The 27,957-nt window shown below is 41.3% G+C and overlaps 1 protein-coding gene across 1 annotated transcript in view; it reads left to right on the top strand.

Annotated features, from left to right (window-relative positions):
- Nucleotides 1-1,477: 1,477 nt before the first annotated feature.
- stau2 (staufen double-stranded RNA binding protein 2) overlaps nt 1,478-27,957 on the top strand; it is a 411,601-nt gene continuing 385,121 nt past the window's right edge. The window contains exons 1-4 of the mRNA XM_084325794.1: nt 1,478-1,549; nt 4,558-4,768; nt 15,332-15,462; nt 17,435-17,594. Of these exons, the coding sequence (XP_084181920.1) occupies nt 4,567-4,768; nt 15,332-15,462; nt 17,435-17,594 (493 nt within the window). The 5' untranslated portion in view covers nt 1,478-1,549; nt 4,558-4,566. The remainder of the gene's footprint in view (nt 1,550-4,557; nt 4,769-15,331; nt 15,463-17,434; nt 17,595-27,957) is intronic.

Here is a 27,957-nt window from a genome sequence, read left to right as displayed (position 1 = left end):
CTAGGTCAACTCCTGAAAAGGGGGTCAATGTCAGACTTTGCAATCAAAAGTTAGGGGGCTAATAACCCTTGCCATAATTTCAGTGCGCCCCCTAACTTTTGATTGCAAGGTCTGACATTGACCCCCTTTTCAGGAGTTGACCTAGAGCCCACCAAGGTCATGCATATCAAGTTTGGTCAATGTCAGACCTTGCAATACACTGTAAGGCACTGTAAGGCTACTGTCCTGCCTCACTTCCAGTGATGAAGCTAAGCTATGCTAACGGAGCGTCTATTCCCAAAGCTAAAATGCACGCACAGAGACAAAAAAGGTATGCATCTTCTTGTCTAACTCCAGGGAAGATGTTAAATAAGCAAATTTCCCAAAATGTTGGAGTTCCCCTTTAAACCCAGATTCGGCTCAAACAAGCGACTAAACACGTTTCGCAATTATGCCACATCAAAGCTGTAAAGGAATGTGAATCACTACCCACTTTCAAAACCACTCTCAAAGAACACCTACGGGAGACTGCAATTCGAAACTGGCCCCTGTAAATGTCCTAACCCACCCACCTCCAATGTACAGTTTTTACGTCAAATGTATATACTCTCTTTTCTGGACTCTTTTTGTATCACAAACAGTACTGTATTTGCAAATCTGGTATGTCATAAATGTATAGATGTAGCAGTACTGTCTATCTGTATGTCATGTATGTCATTATGTCCCGATTAATTGAAAATGGGGGACCCTGATGTAAACAAGACGAAAGTCTTTCTCTGGTCTGCATCCCCTTAACAATTGTGTGTATTGAGCTGTACTGTATTGTATTGTACCCATTCTGCAATCTGTTAATAAAGTTTTCAATCAATCAATCAATCAATCAATCAATCAATCAAGTACATACATCTGATTAGCACTATTACCGGTACTCAGTAGTACTAATTTATATATTTTATATTATAGTATATTACTATTGCACTCTGGTTGGATGTCAAACCTATTTTCGTGTGCATCTAATCTAATCTAATCTAATCTAATAAACAATGTTTCATTCCTCATCATAGGCACGTAATTCAACATGCTCTTGTAAACTGGTCATGTTTCTTTGCAGTCCAGAAGCCATTCAGTCTCCTGCTCCACGGCGTCAGATCATATGACTGTACATCTAGAGTAGTAATATACATGTTTCTAGAGACCCCAGATCTCAGGTCATAGGTCCTCCTGACAAACCAAGGTTGGAAAACACTGAAGGTTCCCAGGAAGCAAAGTTAGACCGAACCATTCTGTGTCAGTGGTGTGTGTGGGGGGGGGGCGGACATTCAGGTTCTGCACACACGCAGGAACAACGCTAACACATCACACGCACCGTTTGCATTGGCTAGGAAACCTAAAGCGTTAAAAACCTATATCATGCCATGTTAAAGTAATCGGAGTATAATAAACGGAGACTGTTTCATTCCACACACACCCCCCCCTCCGGAATTATCATGTGGTCCGTCCCCACTTCCATCAGTTCTCTTTAGTGTTTGCCAATGTTGGAGGTGTAACTGGGGTCTGGCCCTGGACAAAGGTAAACAAAAATACCTCAAAATATAATGTCCCTTTTTTGTCGGCTCGTCTCTAGGTTGTTTTGCAGACTGTCACCCGTCCATGTCATGTGAGGCTTCGCGACAGCCTTTCGTGTCGAGGATGTGGACGATGTGAGATGCTCGGCCGGTCAGCCATGATGAGTTTCACCCGGCTAAGCTAGTCGAGGCTAACTAGCTAGATGTGGCTATAGCTGTACCTGGGGGGTGAGGGGGGGTGTGCACCTTTATGACAGTATGCATGTTTGATCCGTTGGTTTGTAAGCTTTCAGAAGCCGACACCTGCGAGGGGAATACTCGTAGATAGGTTGCTGATATTAGTTAGCCCGCTAAGCTAGGAACTCGAATAATGGGGTATTATTGAGAGAGAGACCAAACGTCTTGGCTATATCGTTCAACATCTTACGTCCTCAAACTACAGTATGAAGGGGGGGGCTCGTAAGGTTACATCTTGCAGCTTGCTATGAGATCATGCACACGTTGTATTCGTGCCTGGAGGTAGAACAGATCATTACTTTGCAACCGACCCCGCAAGGTGCATTCATCTAGCTTCCAAGATTTGCAGGGTTTTGCATCGTTCGGCCAAGAATGTTTGTGCAACGCACCAATAATGCCCTACAGTGGAATACAATGTCGATGTCAAAGTGTGGCTATAGTCTCCCAGTCGTTGGTGGGCATGTCACTCGTCTGGTGTGGTTTGCAGTGGCCCTGGGGCCCCTCTCCTGTAGTCTGTGCAGGATCAACACCTGCAGGATCCACTATGAAGCACAGTGGTGGGACACGCTGGGAACTGTTGGCAATACGAGTTCAATACTCGATGTTATCAAATAAAAATGACCTGTTTGAAGCCCCGACCTGGGATTTTTCTTTGTGTATATCAATTGTGAATATTATGAGCTATAACTTTAAGTTTTCACCAAAGCTCAAAATCAATTTACTATTTTGCTCCAACGTTTTTAAATGGCAATTGTCGTGGCAATGTCAATAAGTCATTTAGCCTATAATGGTTGTGATAAAGCTCATATTCAGCTATTGAATCTCTAATCAAATTGTCTATATATAGCCTATAGGCTAAGTGTGATAATGTTTTGAAATGTAATGGAGGCCTAAATAAAGCCACAGTGTGTCATTCATTCTTGGCACCCTCTGATTCCTGATTGGACCGCTTGGCACCCTCTGATTCCTGATTGGACCGAGTCTACAGCCTAATAGGGCTTGTACCCCCTGCCCCCCTCCACCACACACACACACACACACACTCCATGTTTAAGCGGGTAACGAATCGCCTAATCAGATGGTAGCCAAATATTGTCTCCCATTAGGATTAAATGAGCCCACCCTACTGACCTGTGAAGCCAAATATGTATTCTCAGAGTCGGATCAATAGTGATTGCCTTTGACAATATGCGTGATGTACTAATCGCATTAGTATACGACTTCTGAAAGGACCGCGCTATATAACGTGCAATGCAAAGCAAGACGTTTTTATTTACATCAGTGTCATGCGTGTTATCTAATCCTAATCGTGTATCACTTGGATCTGGTTAGCCCAGGTCCTGCTAGGGGTCTTGAGGGGGCCTTGGGGGCGGTCCGGTCTCGGTCCCCTCGTCGGACGGCCGGTGTGTCTCTCCGTCTGGCCTTTCACTCCGTGCTGCCTCCTTGTTCCGGTGAGCTTAGCAGCAGTAACATGAGCAAAGCTACTCCATATAAAGGTTCATTGTCTCTGTGTGCATTAGCTGCTGGTGGATCAGAAGGCCAGACAGGCCCGGGGCCCACTGGGTCTGGATTCTGTTGTTATGGCTCTGCCCACATAGCAACCCGCCAAGTGAGAATGAGACCGGACTGGTTTGACATTGGGGGTTTTGAGCGATACGGGCAGAAATCTCACATTGCAATTGTTTTGGAAGATCTTATGATGTCACTCGCGGTGCCATTTTCACGGTCTGGCCTTACGTTTAGTCCATATATTGAATCAATATTTAACATTGTTCATGTAGGCCTAGTTTAAAGCAGGGTATCTGTGGGGTATTAAAAAGTATTAAATTCATAATTCTCATTTTAAGGCCTTAAAAGGTATTTGAAAAAGTCTTACACTTCATTTGCACAGGTATTCGATTTTTTGGGGGGAGATGAAATAATATAAAATGTATTAAATGTTTTTGTATTCAAGTAGTTTTTTGCGGGGGCTATCGGGAGCTTGGTCCGTCTTAAATTGAACTTGTTGAAACCTGCAGATACCCTGTAAAGCTTTCAGTGGTTCATTGAAGCATCAACCTGCTATGTCAGTGTGACCCTCTGGCATCATGCCCTCTCCTATCCTCCATCCGAGGCTCTGACACCATCAACCTCTTCAAAACCCACCTAAACACACCTGTTCACACTTGCCTTCACTCAACACGGCCCTGCTCCCTGCTCCCAAGTAGCCCACCCCCTGACTCTTTTCTTTTAAGCCACAGATCCCGTTGTTTTTGTTGTTTGTTTGTTTTTGTTTTTTGTTTTTGATTTTGTTAACTTTCTTGTTACCACTTCATCCAAGTGCACCTTGCTTTTTTTTTCTTATTTGTTTTTTCCTGTTGTTACTATACACATATATTCATCATTCCCCCCCCTAATTTTTTTTACCCTTTCTTTTATATAGCTTCTCTCTCCTTGTAGTATAGTGTCCTTGAGTCTGAGAAAGGCGCTTGCTTCTCTCTTCAAATCCAATTTATTATTATTATTATTATTTATTATTATCCCCTCTCATACTATTTCCACCTACAGTAGTATTTCTAGTTGAGAGAAGCGTGTCTGCCAGACTCTTCTCCTATCTCACTTTTACTTGGGCTATTTATTATGTTAGCCTGTTTTAAATTGCAGTCTTAATGGTGTGGATATACGCCTGTGTGATGTGTCAGAGTGCTGTATGGTTCTTAGCCACTAGTGTGCCGGTAGCCTATAGGATGTTGTCGACATGGAGACTCAAGAGCTGCTCTGATTGTTCTCTTCTCAGGAATAGAGCATGGCCCAAGTGAAAGTGCAGACCTCAGCGCCCCTGGCTGGTCCTGGCCTCTCCCCTGGTGGAGCGCCCCCTGTGGCCACGGCCAGCCCAGGATCCCTGGGTCTGCAGCCCTCCGTCAACGGCACAGGCCCCGCCCCCACGCCCGGCTGCCCCGCTCCTACAGCCGGCTATGGGGACTCCCCTGTGTCTGTCTCCCCACCAGGTAACCTGACCACAGGACACGGGTCACTTTACAATATATTACATACATTACATTATATTAGATTACATTACATTAGGGCTGTCACGATTCGTCGCCCTAGTCGACGTTGTCGACGAAATGTCGTAGATTTGCATATTCATGATTGACGCATCGTATTGTTAATTGTATGTGCCTTTTGCGGTGGAATCCTGATTCCTGAGCCTATTTTATTCAAAAGGAAGATATTGATTTAAATATGTATATAGCCTATATATAAAAAATACATTTGAATCGTATCTCCTGTGCTGGCACAAGCACTACCATAGCGTGGAGTGGAGAGATAACACACAATACATAGAATAATTCATGGAAATATACTAAAAAGCTATTTATGGCCGGTAAAAATTTCTCTGGCTGGTAGTTTTTTTTAATCTAAAGCTAAAAAGGATAAGGATACTCATTAAACATTTAGAAATATTCAATTGCAAATATAATCAATTGTTGTTGATATTTCTGGTAAATTAATGGTTTAGATTAATCGACTCATTGATCAAATAATCAACAGATTAATCAATAACAAAATAATCGTTAGTGACAGCCCTACATCACATTCAAATGTATTGTCATCATACAGCAAGTTATAACGTGTCTGCCTGTGTGACGTCAACTTATCAGCATAAAAATAACTGCACCAGGATAGCTTAGCAAGTAGCTAATCAGACGTTATCGCTTTTGGGATTTGGTACATAGTACCCATTTATTATCAAAATATAAGGTCAGGCTCATGACCATACGATGCCTGGTCATACAGCTTTATATTAACACTTTGATCGCCATGGTTCAAATTCATAATTTACCATCCCTAGCCAGCTCTATTTGTCTATGGAGAAGTTCCCCTTCTTTGCAGGGCTATAACTTTTTTAATTCTATTGCTAAATTGCCATTATTATGGCCCATTCAATGTCCTATATCCATTGTTCAGGGTGTAGCAACGATATACTTTTTCATTCACATATTCATACTAAAATATGGTCTAAAGTATAAGTATGTTTTTATCGTTTTCTGCAGCTTTCTCCAGAACTTGATTTATAGCTCCAAATGCATTATATTGATGATCAAATACAGTTTGGTAGCGATCGTTGCCAGATGAAAAATTTCAACTGGAGGTACTTCTAGAAGTTACTACGTATCATCTGATATTGACCGGATGGGCGAGGGGGCGTTTATAATTCCGTGGGCAACGTTATACCATTCATCTAGTGTGGGTCATATGATCATCAGATCAGTTAGTATAGAATACGTTAGAAAATAATGTTGAAACTCACCGTATCTTCCTCGCGCCGTTGGACGATCAGCGTGGAGTAGACAGTTTTCGATTATGGGATGTTGATCCTGATGAACCATTTCCAGGTTGTATAATACTATATACGTCCAAATAACGTTGTTTATTGAGTTAGGGCGAGCGATTGATTATCCAGTGTGTTGAGATAGAGTCCTGCTAATGATCGCGAGTGCCCGGACGATATATGGATGAGCACTTCCTGTTTGACGAGTCACTTCCTGTTGGCGATCTGCCGATCGGCCACCAGATGGCGCTCTTGAACCGCTAGAGAATTTAGTGGAGCTCAGCTGTACATCTCAGGTCCCCGGAGGAGAAATATGATTTCGATCACAGATTTTTGAAATATTGACATCAAAGACGAGTTACGGCGTCTTCGGCAGAATGAGCATGGCTAGGAATGACGTCTAAACACGTCATCGGCGATTAAAGTGTTAATTCAATGTACATAGATCAGATAATAGTTTCACAGACACAAGCGAAGCCACATCGTTACTAGAGAACTAGACAAGTTAACGCTGCTGCCGGATGGCAGGTGGACAGGAAGTGAAGTGAGTCACTGGCTCAAGTTAAATCAACTCTAACCTGTTGCTACATCAGGTACAGACAATGGAGCGCCACTTAGTGACCAAACATGGCACTGCAACTAAATAATAACACAAAAATATAATACGCACATTTGTGACTGTTACAAACTACAGCAAAAAGAAGTTTGGCATCCAACCAGAGTGCAAATGTAACAGTAAAGTGTAATATGCAATGTACAGGTGATTAGACTGGGTATTAAATATATAGATTATAGGGCTGCAACGATTAGTCGACATAATCGACGATGTCGATTATAAAAAATCGTCAACGAGGAATTGTTGCGTCGATTAGTCGTAAAAAAAATATATATATTATTATTATTATTATTATTATTATTCTTATATATATTTTTTGCACTACCTATCTTTGTGAAAGTGGCTTCTCAGCTCTGGTCCAGCTGAAGACTTCTTAGCTTAACATAACAGACCGACAGTAAGTTTGGGGGAACTAATGGGATAACTGGGGATGTTGTTTGGTCCTGACAAGAGTCTCAAAGTCTGGGGTGATGGTAGACAAAGCAACTCTGAGGTCATGCTCAATGTCCAATCTGTTCCTCTGCTCTGTCTTCAGCTGGACCAGAGCTGAGAAGCCACTTTCACAAAGATAGGTAGTGCAAAAAATATATATAAGAATAATAATAATAATAATAATAATATATATATTTTTTTTATATAATTTTCTTTCGATTAGTCGACTAATCGAAAAAATTATCGACAGATTAGTCGACTACCAAAATAGTTATTAGTTGCAGCCCTAATAGATTAGCACTACTGCTGAGTACTAGTGTTAATCAGATGTATGTACAGAGTTGTAGGATTAATATGTACAGTGATACAGGTATAAAGACACTATGGTAGTAAGTCATACTGGTAGTATTAATATGTACAGTGATTCAGGTATAAAGACACTATGGTAGTAAGTCATACTGGCCAGCAGCGTAACTAGTAAGAGTAGGTAAGGAGTATGTACATAATATATAGATATAGTAAGGACTATGTGCAGGTACAGTATGTACAGACAGATGTGGATATGTATATATACAGTAAGAATAAATATATATATAGTGTATGTATACAGCATTTCCCTCTCATTCAACTAAAAATCATGACACTTGTGGAAGCTGTTTGTCCTGCTGCCTTGCTCGCTTCGGTCAAAGTGCAAAATGAGTTCACCTTTGACCTGTGACAGCACTCAACACGTCTGCGCTCGACCAATAAGGGAGCAGTGGAGAAGACCTGGGCTGACGAGTGCTGTGTGTGATTGGTTGAACCACAGGCAGCATCATGTCCAGTACTGGACACGTTCTGCCCCATCGAGCAGTCAACCAGTCTGACCACAGTCAGTCAACCAGTCTGAACACAGACACAGTCAACCAGTCTGACCACAGTCAGTCAACCAGTCCGACCACAGTCAGTCAACCAGTCTGACCACAGTCAGTCAACCAGTCCGACCACAGTCAGTCAACCAGTCTGACCACAGTCAGTCAACCAGTCCGACAGCACCGTGACACCAGGGACATGCAGTAGATGAGCTGTGTCTTTGTTGACACGTGTGTCTGATCCACTTCATTAGTGCCAACAGGCCAGAACATGTCTCGCTTTCTCACATAGTTGTGAAGAATGACTATATAACAAAACACTTCTTTTGATTGACAGCCGCTTGCAATTACTCTTGTAGTTTGTAGAATATTTAATTTTCTTTCTTATCGTCTATGCTTACTATTAGAGCTGGTCGATTAATTGACGTTCAATTTGGATTTAGTCTTTCCACAATCACGAAAACAAGATAATGGAGATAAAACGATTATCGTGCCGCGTTGCAACTGAAGGCCGATGCTTCACACGCTCCAGCCAACCCACACACACACACACGAGGACTGGAGCCCTGTCCTGCTCTCAGAGTCTTGAATAACAATGAGCAATGTGATCAAATTGGAGAGGGAGAGAGAGAGAGGGAGAGAGAGAAAGACAGAGAGAGAGAGAGTGGGAGAGAGAGAGAGGGTGAGAGAGATAGAGAGAGGGAGAGAGAGAGGGTGAGAGAGATAGAGAGAGGGAGAGAGCATGGGCGCACATTTCCAAATGACCACAGGAGACGTGTGGATACACAGCACTGATTTCAGATGTTGATGAAGAACGCTCTCTCCTGTGAGATCCCTGTGATCACAATCGTAGGATCAGAATATCAAGTCGCACGCAGTACGAACTAGAATGATATTCGGAGAGAGCTGCACCTGTGCCACAGATTGTCCCCCTGTAAACCCCAAGTTCCCCCAAGATGATCAGTAAATCCATGACCTGGAATCCATACCACGGTATATCATCACATTTTACCTCGGTAACCATAAATAAAACAATAATTATTATAATTATAATTTTTTTGACCCCAGTGTTAAAATAGTGCATCCTCCGTGGTGTTGGCCCTCTGTCCACATGGCGTCACCAGGTCCTGTCAGTGTGGTTGGTGCACAGTGAGCTGAACTAACAAAAGGTAAACAGTCGATGCACTCAGGAGGAATGTGTCTACCTCACATACCGCTGTGGGCAAAATGAGGTCATAAGAGATTCATCATGTCGCTGCCTCTTCAGGTTATTGCCCGGCCCTGCCCTGCAGGCATGGATATCCAGGAGAATACGGAGGAGAGCAAGGAGACCCCTTATAACACTGTATACTATAGTAGAGAAAGGAGACCCCTTATAACACTGTATACTATAGTAGAGAAAGGAGACCCCTTATAACACTGTATAGTAGAGAAAGGAGACCCCTTGTAACACTGTATAGTAGAGTGATTTACCTGTTATAATACTTTATAGTATGTACAGTGTTAACTCCTGATCACTGTAGTCTATGTTGATGATGAGCAGCAGTGTTAACTCCTGATCACTGTGTGTAGTCTATGTTGATGATGAGCATCAGTGTTTGTTAAAGGGGACATGCATTATAAATGGCTTTTTTCTGTGTTTAGCATGGTTTTATAGTAATAGGGGTTAGTATCAATGGGTCTGTGTCTCTAATTACCATATTGACTCATCAGTCTAGTCTTGAGTTCACAAGATCTTCCCTCACTCAACTAAGCTGTTCTGATTTGACGGTATTGCTGACGTGAATAGGGTACTGATTTGCATAACTAACGCCCCCTCTATGGTTGACAGCGACAGCAGAGCGAGTGGAAGATATTATCTTCACTTCCTCAAACAGAGCGAGGCAGAGAGCGCATAGTGTAACCTGACACTTCCTCAAACGGGTTTTGACTGCGAGCAGGGAGCGGACGAGCGAGAGAGAGGGAGAGATAGAGAGGGAGAGAGATGGAGAGAGAGAGAGGGACCCGTCTTCTCTCACACACGCAGCGTTTACATAGTGCTCCGTGCCTCTGTGTGTCCCTCTCTCTCCCTCTCTCCCCCTCTCTCCATCTCTATTTATTGTCGCACAGAGCAGAATAATTTGCCAAAACAAACGGCTGCTTTCACTTTCTTTCTAGCGCCGTAACGTAACGTAGTGCTGTCATCAGATCAGAGAGTGAGAGCCTCGTGTCTGAGTCAAGATGGATAAGCTAACAGACGGATAAAATAGTAAAGGGAGAGCTTTTGAAAAGTTCCCAATGTGTCTGGGAAAGCTGAATCTTTTAAGCATTTTGACCGCAGGGAGAACGCTCGAGGAGAGGGGAACAGCGGTGGATGCAATTATTTTCATCCACAGTGCCAGCAAATGAACAGCGGACCGGAGTGGTTCATTTGTTGTTTGTTCTTTGATTTAGCCGGTTGGCGAACGTTTTTGTTTGTTCTTGGATTTAGCCGGTTGGCGAAGTTTTGTTAACGTTGTTCAACGCAAGACGTTTTTGTTGCTGACGTGACGTTTATCAACAGCGAAGTGGTGTGTCCTGATTTACTAAAATTAATTGGCTGCTGGTTTATGAGTGTTTTCGGTATGCTTTTGTCACGATGACATTCATGTTTTAGTCTGTGTCTGCAGTGTGGGCAGGGCTGTACGATAAGCTTTTTCACTAGGGGCACAGTTGCCCCTAAATGAGAAATTTAGGGGCACAGAATATTTTTTAGGGGCACATTTTTAAATAACAATTTTACCATTATAGTGCAAATAAATATGTTCCTCATTACTGTGGTCATTTTATTTAACATTTAAGTGCTTTTGTTTTCAGGTTTGTATATTTTATAATGAACCAACTAACTGAGAGTGTGTAAATCACTAATAGAACAAAAACAATAAACTGTGTGTGTGTGCGCGCTTGTAGTGCTCCTTGAATGAGATCATCACAACACACACACCATTGCATTAATCAGAAGGACAAGAAACTCTGCATACGGTACCTTTGTTTCACAATGAAAAGTGCTTTATAAATAAAATGAATTATTATTATTGTAAATAACCCCATGAAAGGTTTATTATTTGTATGGGTAATTACCCGTTTCATATTTGTGATGTTACTGGTTTCAGGGTGTGCCTAAAGTGATCAATGTGTTGGAGATCTATACCAATTAATGTTTATGTATATCCGGGACTTTTTTTTATAAGAATTGAGAGGCCTACTACGGTAGGAAAGACGAAAGTCTTTCTCTGGTCTGCATCCCCTTAACAATTGTATGTATTGAGCTGTACTGTACTGTACCCATTCTGCAATCTGTTAATAAACGTTTCAATCAATTAATCAATCAATCAATCAATCGTATTTGTATATGTGACCTTTATTTTGAAAACGTGTTGCGACACAACCTTGTTTAAGTTTGCGCTTTTGACAGTGAAATGTTCAGTTAAACTTGGCTTGAAGGAAAGACTCTAATAAAAAAAGTTTAACTGACCCGTATGAGGCTCTTACGGTAGGACTTTGATTGTTTATAGAAGAGGAATGTAATACTATGCAAAACGAGAAATAAACAGTGATTTTACCAGCAGTAAATTGCAAGCCACTTTCATACGGGGAACCGTGACAATTATTAGTATTATCTTATTTGCATATTGTCTCATTATTAGATAGATAGATAGGTTGATACATTATTGATCCCCGGAGAGAAATTTAAGTAGACGGTATTTAAGTATTGAAAAACGTCCTAATAGTGGGCTACTCACCTAATGCATGGCTGAACGTTAGAAGTGTGTCCCCGTCAATCATCACTGCCAGATCCGACTTAATTTAATCGGCTATGGTCTCTTATCATCTCTCCACATCGGACGTGGTTGTCATAAAATGGACTGATATCCGCTCTGTTCTTCTTGCAGAGCAAAATTAGCGGCTTAAACTTATTGAAAGGAAGTTCTTCTTTGGCGATGCAATAGCCCACATTCAGTTTCGATTCGATTGTTCGCTAGGAATTATGGGATTTGGTGTTGGATGTATGGACTCTACGCAGACGGGGACATGGTATTTAATCGCACGATAGACTACAACTACCAAGTAGAATAGCGCGGCCCAGATTCACTTCACACGCAAATCTTTTTTTCTCGCACAGGGGCTACGCAGTAAATTTTTTTTTTCCATAGCATCAGCGTGACATTATGTTGCACTGTACAGCCCTGGTTGTAGGCTAATGTTTTACTATTTCTTGTATCCAATTTGTATGGATTAATTTAGGAGTGAAATGCGAATGAAGGGTTGTAATCACTACTCGCAAGGTTGCCCCCAAATATTATTTACCACTCGCACAGGCCAAATTAAGGGGCAATTTGCGATAACCTCGTCGCAGTGTACAGCCCTGGTGGGGGCATTTAATTGTTGCTGTTCAGCTGTTGTTAACCGCGGAGCTATGTCGTTATTCACTTTGTGAGGATTATCGTCAGCGTTTCAGACCAAAATGGAGCAAATCATTATGTAAGTCGAACACTGTGAATCTATACTAATGTGCAAACAGGGGCTCAGGGTGAATGTGAGCCGCTGCGCTCGACTGGGGCTATTTAGCCAACAGAGGGGCTTGTCTCGCTTAGACAGTTTCTGACAAAAAAAAATTCAAATTGGTTAGTAATGTGAAAGATCGGATCGGGAAAGATCGGTATCGGCAGATAGTCAGATACTCAAAATCACATGATCGGGATCGGATTGGGAGCAAAAAAATGCGATCGAGACATCCCTAATATCTATCCACATCTGTCTGTACATACCTGCATATAAACCTTTTTACATGTCTGTAGATTATATATCTATATCTATCTGTACATCCCTTATCTACTCTTACTAGTTACACTGCTGGTCAGTATGACTTACTACCATAGTGTCTTTATACCTGTATCACTGTACATATTAATACTACAACTCTGTATGTACATCTGATTAGCACTACACCCCAGGGTTTCAGTTGTCCGGTAATTACCGGTTTTTGACCGGCAAAATCTGTTGAAGTCCGACATATTTAATCTCTCCGGTCATAATGTCTGGTGAAAATAATTCCCTCTAAACACAATTTGATTATTTTAATTGTATTAAAATAGGCTAAAATTAAATAGCCTATGCGATGAACGAAACAATCATTACATTTGTTTCATCGTTGCTTCAGCAAGCAGGTCTAATAATGACAACGATGTGTCAGCGGGAGGGAGCTTGGTGCTGGATTTGCGAGAGCATGCAGCTGCAGAGCCGCAGAACCCACAGAGCTGTGCCCGCACAGTGCAATACTCCAATTCAGCCATTGGCAATTCAGCTGTTGGGTGGGGGGCGCTGCTGAGCGGTCCCCAGACCGGACCTGAAAACACAGCTGGGTCTGCGGCTCTGCAGCTGCATGCTCTCGCAAATACAGCACTGAAGTCGTTGGGAGGTGGAGATAGTCATCACGCAAACCCACGATAATGTTGCCGTCTCTCTCTGCCAAATTTATCAGTTCTTCGCTTGATATAATTAATACAAATGTCCAATATAACGGAATTCGTTAGCTCATAAAAATGTGATTATAACAGACTGCTGTTTTAATGTCGGGCAGACTGCCCACCGACACCTCAAGTCGGCAGCAGCACGAAGTCTCGAGGGACTTATTTTATTTGGAATATATTAAAGACTGTATATACGCAAAAGTAGCCTAGTTTTAAGTTAAAATATTATAAATGCCTTGAGGATGTCATTCTTTATATAGCCTGCCTATCAATTGTTTTTAAGCTCAATAAACTCTGACCGGAATTGATCCCATTTGTCCGGTAGATTGAAATCTACCGGACACTGAGACCGGCAACAATTTTTTCTAACGGAAACCCTGCTACACCCAGTAGTACTAATTGATATATGTTATACCAAGTAGGGCTGCACGATTTTGGGAACAGCCCCCGAGCCCCCTCCTTCCTCACTATTGGAGCTCAGCTGTTTTCTCTGTCTTGAGCAGGGTTAGCTACTAGCTTAGCTTAGTTAGTGTTAGCGGCTAACATTAGTTTACCCCGACGTGGGCATCAGGAATGACGAGGATGCAAAGCTTGTTAGGCCATGTTTAGACAGAGTCTGAACAGAAACCGCAAAAGTCGTCTTGCGGTCTCACTTTTAATGTTGCGTTTAGACTAGTGTTTTGGGATGGAATTCTGCGTGCAGACGAGGCTGTAAAGACTCGAGACGACGGAGCCCCCCCGCTGTCACAGGATTGGCGCAGATGTCACATGACCAGAAACGTCAGTGGCCAATCAGATCGCGCAAACTGAACGCGGAAGTGCAACTCATACGCTACACTGCCTCAGGTCGTTGAGACAACCAGGCATGCTGTGAAGACCCGCCTTACTCTGCCTCTGATTCGCAGACTGTGGGTGGGGGAATGTGATTGGACCAAAGCAGAGTCACACAGACAGTGGTTCCAGTCACTAATAGTTGCGATAGCCGCTGGACTGATTCTTGTGTATTTAAAAGTACTGCCAATGTAGCCTTCAGGTGATCTCCGTGGATAGAGAATCAGACATGCCTGTTCGCTTTGTTTACGCTTCTAGGCTACTGGCGCATGCCTATGACGTAAGCAGTATGCGACGAGAGCCTTGACAACCCTTTCGTCATAGTTTTATGCGGTTTGACTGTTCAGATGATAGCGCGAAGGTGTATCGTTTCTAGGATTTCCACCCAGGAAGGTGGTCTCACTTTTTTGCGGATTCTCCCCGCAAAAACGCAGTTGCCGTATAAACAAAAGGCACATCCGAAAAAATATGTTTCCGGATTCACCTGCTAGCGTTTCCGTCTAAACATGGCCTTAGACGCATTGGAGTTTTCACTGCACATAGAAACAGCGCAGAAAAAAAAGCTGGGACTTATTTCGGGTTGCAAAATGCGACCAAAGCACTCTGGAGCCCTGCTGTAACATCTTCACACACTGTTGTTGTTGGGCGTATACGTAGCTACCTTGGGCTACTTCTGATTGGTGAGCAATGAGAGCACAGCACTTCTGATTGGTAAGCATGACTGGCACGCAAGAAAAAACCTTGAATCAGACTCGCTGTATAACGTATCCCAAAGCGCAGGCTTTGCGATTCGCTAATCGCATCATTTCAAATCTTGATTTTGATTTAAAATCGATTAATCGTTTAGCCCTAATACCCACCTGTACATTGTATATTACTATTGCACATTACTGTTACATTTGCACTCTGGTTGGATGCCAAACCTCTTTTTGTTGCACTGTACTTGTGCTGTATGATGACAATACATTTGAATCTGATCTATCTATATCTAAAGATCATGTTGTGTTGTGTGTTTCCAGGCCCACACGAGGAGGACATGGCAAACCCTAAAGAGAAGACCCCCATGTGTTTGGTGAATGAGTTAGCCCGTTTCAACAGGGCCCAACCACAGTACAAGCTCCTCAATGAGAGAGGCCCTGCACATGCTAAGGTGAGCAGGGGGTGGAGCTACGGCCAGAGGCGTGGCAACATGCTTGTTGGCTCTGCCCACTTTCGCCACTCTTCCCTCCTCCAATCACAACTGTTGCTGTCCTTGGGACAAACTTTGTTTGGAGTTGTGATTGGACGACCCAAGAAAAGAGGACAGAAAAAAGTGTCTGAAGTGGGAACGGCTGACAACGGTTTAGAGCTTGAACCAGCTCTCTCTCTCGCTCTCTCTCTCGCTCTCTCTCTCTCTCTCTCTCTCTCTCTCTCTCTCTCTCTCTCTCTCTCTCTCTCTCTCTCTCTCTCTCTTCCTCAAAGAAGATTGCAAAGTCTTCGGCAGAGAGTGATGAGGGGGTGGGGTCTCTCTCTGTCTGTCTGTCTGTCTGTCTGTCTGTCTGTCTGTCTGTCTGTCTCTCTCTCTGTCTCTCATTACTCTCCTTTGTTGGATTATAAAAATGTTGGATCTATAGACTTGTACATGTTGAATGGGAAGGATATGTATAAATACTGTGTGCATGCTCTAAACAAGAAAATGCTGAAAACAGACATTGTGTGGAGAGATAAACTGAATGTGCAGGAGGACTGTAAACCAGTATGGAGGGTGTTTTATGAAGCACCACTAAACAAGAGGTCAGGAGACTTGCAGTGGCGAATACTGAAGGGAGCAGTGGCAGTCAATAGCTTTGTCTCCAGGTTAAATCCAACAGTGCCTAACAACTGTCCTTTTTGTCAGGAACCAGAGTCTGTTTTCCACTGTTTTTTGGAGCGTTGGTGCTTCTATTGATTGTTGATGAGCAGCTCCATTTTTAAGCCCTTGTTTCTGTGAGGATTTAAATAGTGTGAATGTGAATGTGTGAATATTTTAACACATTGGGTGCCATGCATTATGCCCATCTTTACCACCCTCTGCCAGCGCTGTAACCCTATGGAGTGGCTCACCTTCTTTGCAGGGCTATAACTTTTTAAATATTATAGCTATATCGACATTACTATGGCCCATTCAACATCGGGTATCTATCGTTCAGGATGTGGGAACGTTATATTTTTCCATTCATACATTGTCGTGTTAGTACCGTCGAGAATATAATGTTTTTAGACTGTATAATATAGCAGTATTTCCTAGAATGCGCGCTATAGGCCCCGACGCGTATTATACATTATCGATTGGCGTTTCGTCCCTATACACGCTATATTAAAAATTTCAAATGCATATGATCGCTATACATTATGCCCCATCATGCGTGAAGGAAAGGGGGGGGGGGGGTTGTTTATGATTCCTTGATTGTCAGTAACGGCTTTCTTTAGTAAGACACCATATGTTGATCGGACAGATTGCAATGAAATACATGGACAATCGAGCTGGAAATAACGTTAGGTTCCTCTTACCTGTGCCCGATGAGACTGGAGGAAAAAGATTCCAATTATTTGACGTCGATCTGCTAGATCCATTTTCCGTTTGTATGACGCAATAAACGCCGAAAGCATATTGATTCTTGCGTCTCGAAAGCGATCCCATGCACTCAAGTTTGTATATTGATCCACGTAACAACATATCTCTGGCGGAGCTTTTCCCCCGATGCACAGAGCCCCACTTCCGATTTAGGGTGGAGTGTAACTCGCCCGAAATCCACCAGGCGGCGGTATTGAGGTGTTGCAATATCAGACAGGGTCCAGCTGGCTCCCGGAGGCTTCCTGGATGAATTATGAATGCCAATAGCGAATAAAAGAAATAACGATCATAAAAACGAGTTTACGCGTTGTTGGCACTCAACGCATGGCGGCCAATAACGAGTATACTCGTTATTGGCAATTAATGTGTTAATTGACAAATGAAAAAATTTCCTTTTATTTATTGGAATAAAGGTTCTTAAAAATCAAATCTCATTACACTCTCTCTCTCTCTCTCTCTCTCTCTCTCTCTCTCTCTCTCTCTCATTACTCCCCCTCTCATCACCCTCTCTTTCTCTCTCTCACTCCAGATCTTCACTGTGCAGCTGTCTCTTGGGGAGCAGGAGTGGGAGTGTGAGGGCAGTAGTATTAAGAAGGCTCAGCACTCCAGCGCCTCCAGAGCGTTGAGGGAGAGCGTCCTTCCCAGACCTGCCCCCCGCTCTCCCAAGGTGGATGTCAACAGCAACCCAGGTACAGCACCAGCCCACAGCCCGCCGCAAGGTCCAGACGAGGGTCTGTATGCCCTTATATCATACCTTACACATCTTTTTAATAGGGATGCTCGATATTGGCTTTTTTACCGATATACCGATATTGTCCAACTCTTAATTTCCGATACCGATATCAACCGATACCGATATATGCAGGGTCCCCCCCCCCCCCAAAAAAACAAACAATTTCAGGTAATTAACATTACATATATCTTGTCGTGTAATTAACACAACATTATGCATACTTTGACAATAAATAAAATAATAATTTGTTCTTGCTTGCTTGCCTGGGTAAATAAAGGTTAAATAAATGTAAAAAAATAAAGATACATTTTTTTTCTTTTTTTTAACCGATACCGATATTTTCCGATATCACATTTTTATGCCAATATCGGTAGGCCAATAATATCGGACATCCCTACTTTTTAATGTTTACTAACATGTTAACCATACTACTCCCCTACGCCTGAAGGGATTGCTGTGATCCTCACCTTCACCAAACAAACTGTTCCATTTATTAGTCAAATAAATTAGGAAACCAAATCCAATTTTGTTCAATCTATTGAACATGGAACAAAAATAAAAACCCAACCTCAATCAATAAGCGGCATCTGTGCAAGTCGACGCGAACAAAACCATCAGCTGTAGTCCAATGCCCCACGGTACGACATTATCACAATACTAGAATCATGTGTCATTGTGATATGTTGCGATATATTGCAATTTATTATTTTTTTTCAAATGCAAATTATGTCCCCAATGGAAAACTTCTGGTCAACATCTGCAATAAAAAATATATATACATAATCTGTTTTATTTTATAAGATAATGTTTTTAGTCTGTTCACCTCATTATATACATAATCTGTTTTATTTGATAAGATAACGTTTTTAGTCTGTTCACCTCATTATATACATAATCTGTTTTATTTTATAAGAACGTTTTTATTCTGTTCACCTCATTATATACATAATCTGTTTTATTTTATAAGATAACGTTTTTAGTCTGTTCACCTCATTATATACATAATCTGTTTTATTTTATAAGAACGTTTTTAGTCTGTTCACCTCATTATATACATAATCTGTTTTATTTGATAAGATAATGTTTTTAGTAGGGCTGTCTTAAATACTTCGAAGCTTCGTTCGATGGGCATGGGATTCGAATATGAAAATAAAATTTGATTATTTATTTTATAAGAAAGTTTTTAGTCTGTTCACCTCATTATATACATAATCTGTTTTATTTTATAAAATAACGTTTTTAGTAGGGGTGGGGGAAAAAATCGATATGTAGTAGTATTGCGATACTTTGCGTGGCGATACTGTATCAATACAGGGACGCCTAGTATCGATATTTAATTAAAAAAAATATTTTTTTAAAATTTTTATAAGGAAGTTGCATTGTTCATTTCAATACCTGTAATAGTACAGTAGTCCACACACACGTGTGCATTCAGTTAAGTTGGAATATGACTGTAATGCAAACAGTTCAGTTTGTCAGGTACATGCAACACAGATTACAGTGTTTACATCTGTCTGCTTGAGAAAATACCATGTTCTGCAATAAAAATGATTGAAATGAGATGAACAGACTGAACTTTATTTTATTAGATAAAACATGTTGACAAAGTTTTACTTTGCAGTTGAAAAAAGGTAATAAATCGCAATATATCGCAATATTAACACTTTGAGTGCCAGCAGGGGGCGCACGATTTAGCGCTTGAGTGCCAACGCTGTAGTCAATGGGAGGGCGAGCACATTTGCGAATGCATAAACTATATCTTAAATGATGCCTATGTGTCTAATACGCCCGTCGCTTATCAATGACTTGTTTGCAGTCAACATTGTCGAAACGGATAGTTTTTTAATCGTTACATTTCCGTTTTATACCATTTTGAAAAACGCTCGTTTTTTTTTACTTCCAGAAAAAAAAAGATTCTGCAGGATTCGTGCTTTACTGGAATACACAAAACATTTGAATAGTTTTCAAATAAACGCTAGATTATCGATAGTATATGTGTACTTATGCACGCTAGAGAAGCGGGCTGAAAAATCGATTATCTTATTTCCTGATCAGCACACTCACACGCACACACACACATATGGGACACGCTGAGATATAGGTGAAAAAAACTCTGATTATCCCAAGACTGGTAAAATAGATTCCTTACCTCAGATCAGATGTTCTCCAAAAAGATGATTCCAATTCCTGATCGCCATTCCAAATATCTATCGCGTTTATTGATCCAACGCTGGGTACTGGAAACACATATTCCACGCTGTTCTGCGGCTCGGCAATTAATGGGATCGTCTCCGGTTACATGCCTGACAAGTAAAATGTGGATTCCGGACAATTTTTTTCCCATCCATTTCATTCAGTCGAATCCAATGGGTGCAATACCATCCGGAGAGACGATAGGGGGCGGTATTTTCCCTGTTCGAGCTCAGATAGATCCCCACTGGTAACGTGAGGCTAGATTGATGAAAAATGAATGAAAATCGATAATAAAAAAAATTACTTAAATAACGAGATTTCTCGTTCTTGGCACTCAACGCATGGCATGAACTAACGAGATTTCTCGTGGCTGGCACTCAAAGTGTTAATATCGCAATACTCAGCATATCGCAATATATTTAGTATCGCAATACTCTTGAAGAACAGGAACATGACATGCTGTAATGAGGCTCTTTCAGAAAATTGTGTTGTCTATTTTATCTACTTGTTGTATCTATCTTATCTTCTTAACTTTTTCTTTGTGATTTATTGTATTCTTCTTGGGACCATGTTGGAAACAAGTCGACAGACTTTCACATGTTATCCTTGTACCCCTTGTTTTTATACTTTTGTATAAATTGTATGTACTAAATAAAAATCAAATCAAATCAATTATCGTAACGTGACTCAAGTATCGTGATCGTATCGTGAGGCCTCTGGTGATTCCCACCCCTAGTTTTTAGTCTGTTCACCTCATTATATACATAATCTGTTTTATCTTATAAGATAACATTTTTAGTCTGTTCACCTCATTAATTATTTTTTATACTTGGCATCAGTGTATCGATATAATCATAGGTCATAAATCACTAAAGCTAAAGCTGGCAAGGATATTGTGGGTTTGAGTCCCTGTGATCACAAAAGCTAAAGCTGAAAGGATATTGCTGGTTCATGTCCCTGTGATTATAAATCACAAAAGCTAAAGCTGAAAGGATGTCTATCAGTAATAATCAAACTAAACAAAGAGGCATATTAAGATGTTAGATCTTAATATGAATAACGATGTGATTTAATGTTCTATGTCTTACCTTTGTCTATTTTGCTGCTATCTATTTTATACTTATTTTATGTTTGCACTTTGTTTTGTACATTTTGTGCTCATTTTATGCCTGCTTTTTTTTTATACTGCTGTGAGGCACTTTGAGCTGCAATTGTTGTATGAAAGGTGCTATACAAATAAAGTGTATTATTATTTATTTATTTGTTTATTTGTCAGGGACAATCAAAAGAAAACACAGATGCGTTGCATGTAGGATTTCTAGCCAAGGCTAATTGGCAACCCCTGTCTCTGGTTAGGCTTTTCTACTTAATTATTATTATTAATGAGGCTTTCTGCTCATCTGCTCCCAGTCTGTGGAATGTTCTCCCTGACCATGTGAGAGCACCACAGACCGTGGATGCTTTTTAAAAGGGCCTCAAAACATATCTTTTTAATAGAGCCTTAGAGAGTAGAGATAGTTTTAGCCCCACACATTTGATGTTCTTTTACTCTTTTACTAGTTTTAGGGCTTGTGTCCACAGCGGACGTTTTTTTCAAGACGGACCGATTTGAAAAGCAAAAAAAAAAAGCTCAGAGCCTTTTCCTGAGTCTCGCGACTGCCGCGGCTCAGCCACTTGCTCGATGTTGATTGGTCGGTAGAAAAGAGTTACCTTGATGAGCGGCGCTCCTCTCCAAAAGTTGAACTAGTTTTAACTTTAGGCGCTGGGAGCGCTCCGCCCAAAAACGCTGCCGCAGAGAGCACTAAAACGCGAGGCGCGGCGCTGGGAAAAGGAGCGCGCCTGTAGCATAGAAATGAATGACAGACAACTCCTAAAACGTCCGCTGTGGACACAAGCCTTTAGCCCTTCACATTTCATGTTCTTTTTACTCTTTTACCAGTTTTAGCCCTTCACATTTCATGTTCTTTTTACTCTTTTACTAGTTTTCGCCCTTCTTGTTTTATGTTCTTTTACTCTTTTACTAGTTTTAGCCCTTATTTTATGTTCTTTTTTACTCTCTTACTAGTTTTTATGTTCTTCTTATGATTGTTCCACAAATATAAAGCGCCCCTACAAATTGAATATATTATTATTATTATTATTATTATTATTAACTCATTCAACACCATAGCCAGCGCCCATCTCTGTTCTCTAGCGCCAGCTTTCCATTGTCTATTTTCATGACATTTCACGATCTTTGCGGATCTATTGTATATTCTATATTATAGCTATGGAGAAAATAGTCCGGCTCATTTGACAGACACTATTTGTAGTCCAATATGTAAATAAATAAAAATGTATTCATGTATACTTTCACGTGTTATCCCATGGTGAATATTGTATAGTTTCAGAGTGATCCGGGCTAATTCCTGGAAGCTGAGTTATGGAGCGCTATGTGCATTTTGCGAAAGTCGTTCGCGTTGCTCGCCTGGACACGATACTATTTCCAAATCAAAGATATATAATAGGTATTATGTTTCATCATGAAGGCATCAAAGGGGAGGGGGGGTGTTTTGTGATGCTCTGATCGTCAGCAACGGCATACGTTTTGAATACTACATACGTTGATCATTGCGATCGATGTGAAATCATTGTAGGATCAAAGTAGGATTGACGTCATATAATCCTTACCTTTGCTAGGAGTTATTCCAAAATGAATATTCCAATTGTCTGATCGCGATTTCCAGTATTGATGTCCATCGGGTCCCTGACATGAAATGGTACAAAATATGCATCAAGTGTGCTGGACGCGTTCCAAGTTGCTCGAATGAAGCGTTTCACTTGAACCCTACCGTCATAGGCAACTACCGTCCTGTCTCTCTTCTCTCCTTCCTTTCTAAAACACTTGAACGTGCTGTATCCAACCAACTTACTGCTTATCTCTTACAGAATGACCTCCTAGACCCTAATCAGTCAGGCTTCAGGACTGGTCACTCCACAGAGACAGCCCTCATTGCGGTCACAGAGGCACTTCACTTAGCAAAAGCGAAAGGCCTCTCCTCTGTCCTGATTCTCCTAGATCTATCTGCAGCCTTCGACACAGTCAACCACCAGATCCTCCTCGCGGCCCTCGCAGGAATGGGAGTGGCTGGCTCTGCGCTGACATGGTTGTCATCATACCTCAATGACCGCTCCTACCAAGTGTCATGGAGAGGGACCCTGTCGGCCACCCGCCCCCTGCGGACGGGTGTCCCCCAGGGCTCGGTTTTAGGACCCCTTCTCTTCTCCCTCTACACTAAATCACTGGGTAACATTATCACGTCTCATGGCTTCTCCTACCACTGTTATGCCGACGATACTCAACTCTTCCTCTCCTTCCCTCCCTCAGATATCCACGTCTCTGAGCGGATCTCGGCCTGTCTGTCCGACATCTCCGCCTGGATGACGACCAACCACCTCAAACTGAACCTAAGCAAAACAGAATTGCTCCACCTGCCGGCCAAATCCTCCCCCCTGACCGACCTTTCCATCACAGTCGAGAATGCAGCTGTGACCGCGTCCCCGACCGCCAAGAACCTTGGTGTTGTCCTCGACGACCAGTTGAACTTCTCTGCTCACATCGCAGCGACAACCAGAACCTGCCGATTCCTCCTGAGCAACGTCAGAAGGATACGCCCCTTCCTGACAAAAGAAGCCACCCAACTCCTCGTCCAATCAACAGTCATCTCCCGCCTCGACTACTGCAACGCACTGCTCGCTGGCCTCCCGGCCACTGCCACTAACCCTCTTCAACTCATTCAGAACGCAGCGGCCCGCCTGATCTCAAACCTACCGAAGTCGGCCCATGTCACCCCACTTCTTAGGGACCTGCACTGGCTCCCCATTGCTGCACGAATCCGCTTCAAGGCCCTTGACCTAGCATACCGTGCGGCAAAGGGAACTGCTCCCGCCTACCTCCGGTCAATGGTCTCTAACTACACACCCTCAAGACCCCTACGCTCTGCATCTTCTGGCCGCCTCAGACCTACTCCTATCCAAGCTCCGGGAGGGTCATCAAAGAGAAGTCGCCTATTCTCAGTCCTTGCCCCACAATGGTGGAATGAACTACCCACCCCAGTTAGGACAGCCGAAACACGTCCAATCTTTCGCCGTCGACTAAAGACTCACTTCTTCAACCATTATCTGAATTAAAAAAAAGAAAAAAAAAAAAATTCTAACCCTAACTAACCATACTGTCATGCACTTGTCCTAATAAACTAACCTACACTGTAGCACTCAACACTTTGATGAACATTGTTACTCAGCTGATAGAGTTGTGCTCTTCCTGATGGCTTGTCGTACAGAACTTGTAAGTCGCTTTGGATAAAAGCGTCAGCTAAATGACTAAATGTAAATGTAAATGTAGGCGATACTGCCACCTAGCAGGATTCGGCCGGCATTGCACTCTCGAGGTCTCAGAATGAGTTCCAATGATAACACAGAGGTCCGTGAGAGTGTATAGAATATTAAAATCGAATAAAAGAAAAAACTATCTTAAAACGTAATATTACGTGATTTCCGCTCAACCGCTGGCGAGCAAACGCGTTTTATTACGTGGTTGACGCTGAATGAGTTAACCTCTTAACTCATTGGACGCCAGAGGTCGCTGTGTACTGTGTGGTAAGAAGGCCACCGCTTTAAAGAATAGGAATACATGGCGGTGTTTGTAGGGCTCAAACTATATTATATATCATAGCTATGGATATAATACTATTGCCCATTTGACATCGAGTATCTATTGTTCAATTTGTGAAAAAGAAATAATTTTTTCATCCATACATTCCAGTTTTATACCGTAGTGAATATGAGTATAGTTTCAGAGTAATCCTGTCTAATCCCAGAAACCGTGGCGTTTCTCGCCTATATCAACAATCAATCTGAAATCAACGCTATATTATCGGTATTATGTTTCATCATGAATGCATGAAAGGGTGGGGGGGGGGGTCGTTTTCCTATGCTTTGATCGTCACCAACGGAATACGTTACACACATTACACACAAACGCTCGGATTGCAGTGAAAGGATTCTTGGATCAACGCAATATTTATACCATATAGCCCTTACCTTGACTAGGATGTACTCAAAAAAGAATATTCCAATTATCTGATCGCCATTCCAAGTATTGATGTCGATCGATCGTGTTGCCAACATAATCCACCAAAGAACATGAACCGGGAGTGCTTGATTCTCCTCAATCCATGCGTTATAAACGCTTGTCCTGCCCGACAAGGAAAACCCGGACCGGACTTTTTAGATTGACGTACAACCCAAGCCAGAGAGTCATTCCCTCAGACTCATTCCCAATGATAACACAGGCTCCCTCGATTGATTATGAATGGGAATATCGAATAAAAGAAATAACGATAGCAAACCCGACTTTTCTCGGGTTTGGCGCTCAAGCGTCGGCGAGTTAACCCGACTTTATTCGTGAGTGGCGTCCAATGACTTAACCTCTTAACCGATTTTAATATTCTATTCAATGTCACGTACCTGTATGTTGCCGTTAACACTTTAATCGCCAAAAACGCCATCAATATTTCAAAAATCTGTGATCGAAATCATATTTCTCCCCCGGAGACTTGAGATCTACTGTTGAGCCCCTCTCAACTCTCCAACGGTTCAATAAATGCATTTGGGGCTATAAATCACGTTCTGGAGAAAGCTGCAGAAAACGATAAAAACATACTTATACTTTAGACCATATTTTAGTATGAATATGTGAATGAAAAAGTATAACGTTGCTACACCCTGAACAATAGATATAGGACGTTGAATGGGCCATAGTAATGTCAATTTAGCAATACAATTTAAAAAGTTATAGCCCTGCAAAGAAGGTAAACATCCCCATAGACAAATAGAGCTGGCGTGGGATGGTTTATTCTGAATTTAAGCCTGGCGATCAAAGTGTTAAAAGGCATACTGGGACCCCGATCGTGCAGTACCGGCCAGATCCTGCTAGGCAGTATCGAGAGTGCAGTAAACACTGTTCCAGACCGTGTGTTACATTTAAACCCCACTGGGCGGAGATCTTTAGTCCAGGGAAGCCTAGAGGTTCACTCGATCACATTGAAACTCGATGCATGTGTTGTGCCGGATTATGTCGTGGACCAGATGGACATCAATACTGGAAATTGCAATCGACAATTGAAATATTCTTTTTGGATGCATTCTTTTCATGCATTCATGATGAAACATAATACCTATTATATACATTTGATTTGGAAATAGTAGCGTGTCCAGGGATGAAACGCCAATGCTTTTAGCAGAATTCACGTAGAGCCCTATAACTCAGTTTTTCAGGAATTAGCCTGGATCACTCTGAAATTATACAATATTCACCACGGGATAACGTGCAAACGTATACATGAAAATTTTTATTATTTTTTGCATGTTCGATGGAAGATACTGACTGTCAAATGACCATAGTATTGTCTCCATAGCTATAATATAGAATATAAATATAGCTCTACAAACAAGGTGACGCACCCCTATCTTTAAAGCGTGGCCTAGCTAGAACGGGATAAGGATAATGGCCGAATGAGTTAAGCCCTAGCCCTATTTTCTGAAAATCCGCCTAAAAATACATACCTAAGTAAATGGAAGATTGCTCCACTTCTACAAGGACCATTTGCATGTTCTTGGTATCTAGGGACAACTATGGATCTCAGGGAATGTATTCCCAGTGTCAGAAATATTGTGTCTGTTACTAGGCTTGAGTAGATTGTAATGAACCAAAGGAGAATATCATATATACAGTATATATATATATATATATATATATATATATATATATATATATATATATATATATATATATATATTAGTGCTGTCAGGCGATTAAAAAAATTAATCTAATTAATTACAGGATTTGTAATTAATTAATCTAATTAATCGCATTTTAATCGCATAACCATTTTATGCCTGATATTCTATATTCTATAATCGTATTTCAAATTGCGTCCAGATGGCAGAATTCAGTACTGTATCTACAAAACCTTCTGTTTAATCATCTTCCATCTATTAATTTGCTTAGATTTTTCAGGTCTGGTCAATTTGAGCATGGTGCTATTCACAGTCAAAGATAAAAAAAATTTATTGATATTCTCATTTGGTTCATTACAATTGACTCAAAATAAAATTTTCATTCAATCAATCACCGTGCAGATTGATTGATTGATTGAATGAAAATGTTATTAACAGATTGCAGAATGGGTATAAGTACGGCTCAATACACACAATTGTTAAGGGGATGCAGACCAGAGAAAGACTTTCGTCTTGTTTACTTCAGGGTCCCCCATTTTCAATTCATAATGAATTGTAAGTACGGTAAGGGTGCAACTTGCACCGTGCAATCCATTCTTTGTGGATCTAGCCCACAGTATTTCTGACACTGGGAATACATTCCCTGAGATTCATAGATGTCCCTAGAATCAGATACTAAGAACATGCAAATGGACCATATTCAATTTTTTTTGTAATAATTGTGAGTAAATTTTCATAACGCGATAATTTGCTGTGTAATTAATTAATCTAATTAACGCGATAAACTGACAGCCCTAATATATATATATATATATATATATATATATATATATATATATATATATATATATATATATATTTTTTTTTTTTTTTTTTAAATCTTTTGACACCATGCTAAAATTGACCAGACATGAAAAATTGCCACTGAGCTCATTCAGCACCTTCTTGAGATCACGTGGACAAAAGATCTAAGCAAATGAATAAAGGGAAGATGAAGGTTTTGTAGATACAGTACTGAATTCTGCCATCCGGACACATGCAATTTGAAATATGATTATAGAATATAGAACATCAGGCCTATAAATGACCTTATTATGGCCAAGTCGCACAACTATGGATCAGGCCAAATCTCCCCTTTCCAATGGCAGAGTTCAATCTGGATTTAGTATCACCAGGCGTGCATCAAAAACCGTGACTGAAATCTACTGTAGGTACAGTTACTTTTTTATAATGTATAAAATGTTTTTTTGCTAGATGTTCACAGAAAGGTAGAGAAACTAACTGCGTTCTAATTTATGGCAATAACGTTCAGGTTCCACCTGTGAGATATGAAAAAAATAACTGAA

This window comes from Notolepis coatsorum, assembly GCF_963971535.1.
Source record: "Notolepis coatsorum genome assembly, chromosome: 12".
In the NCBI taxonomy this organism is placed as follows: domain Eukaryota; kingdom Metazoa; phylum Chordata; class Actinopteri; order Aulopiformes; family Paralepididae; genus Notolepis; species Notolepis coatsorum.
Note: the sequence above shows the minus strand (reverse complement) of the source record. Positions and strands in the feature narration are given on the sequence as shown.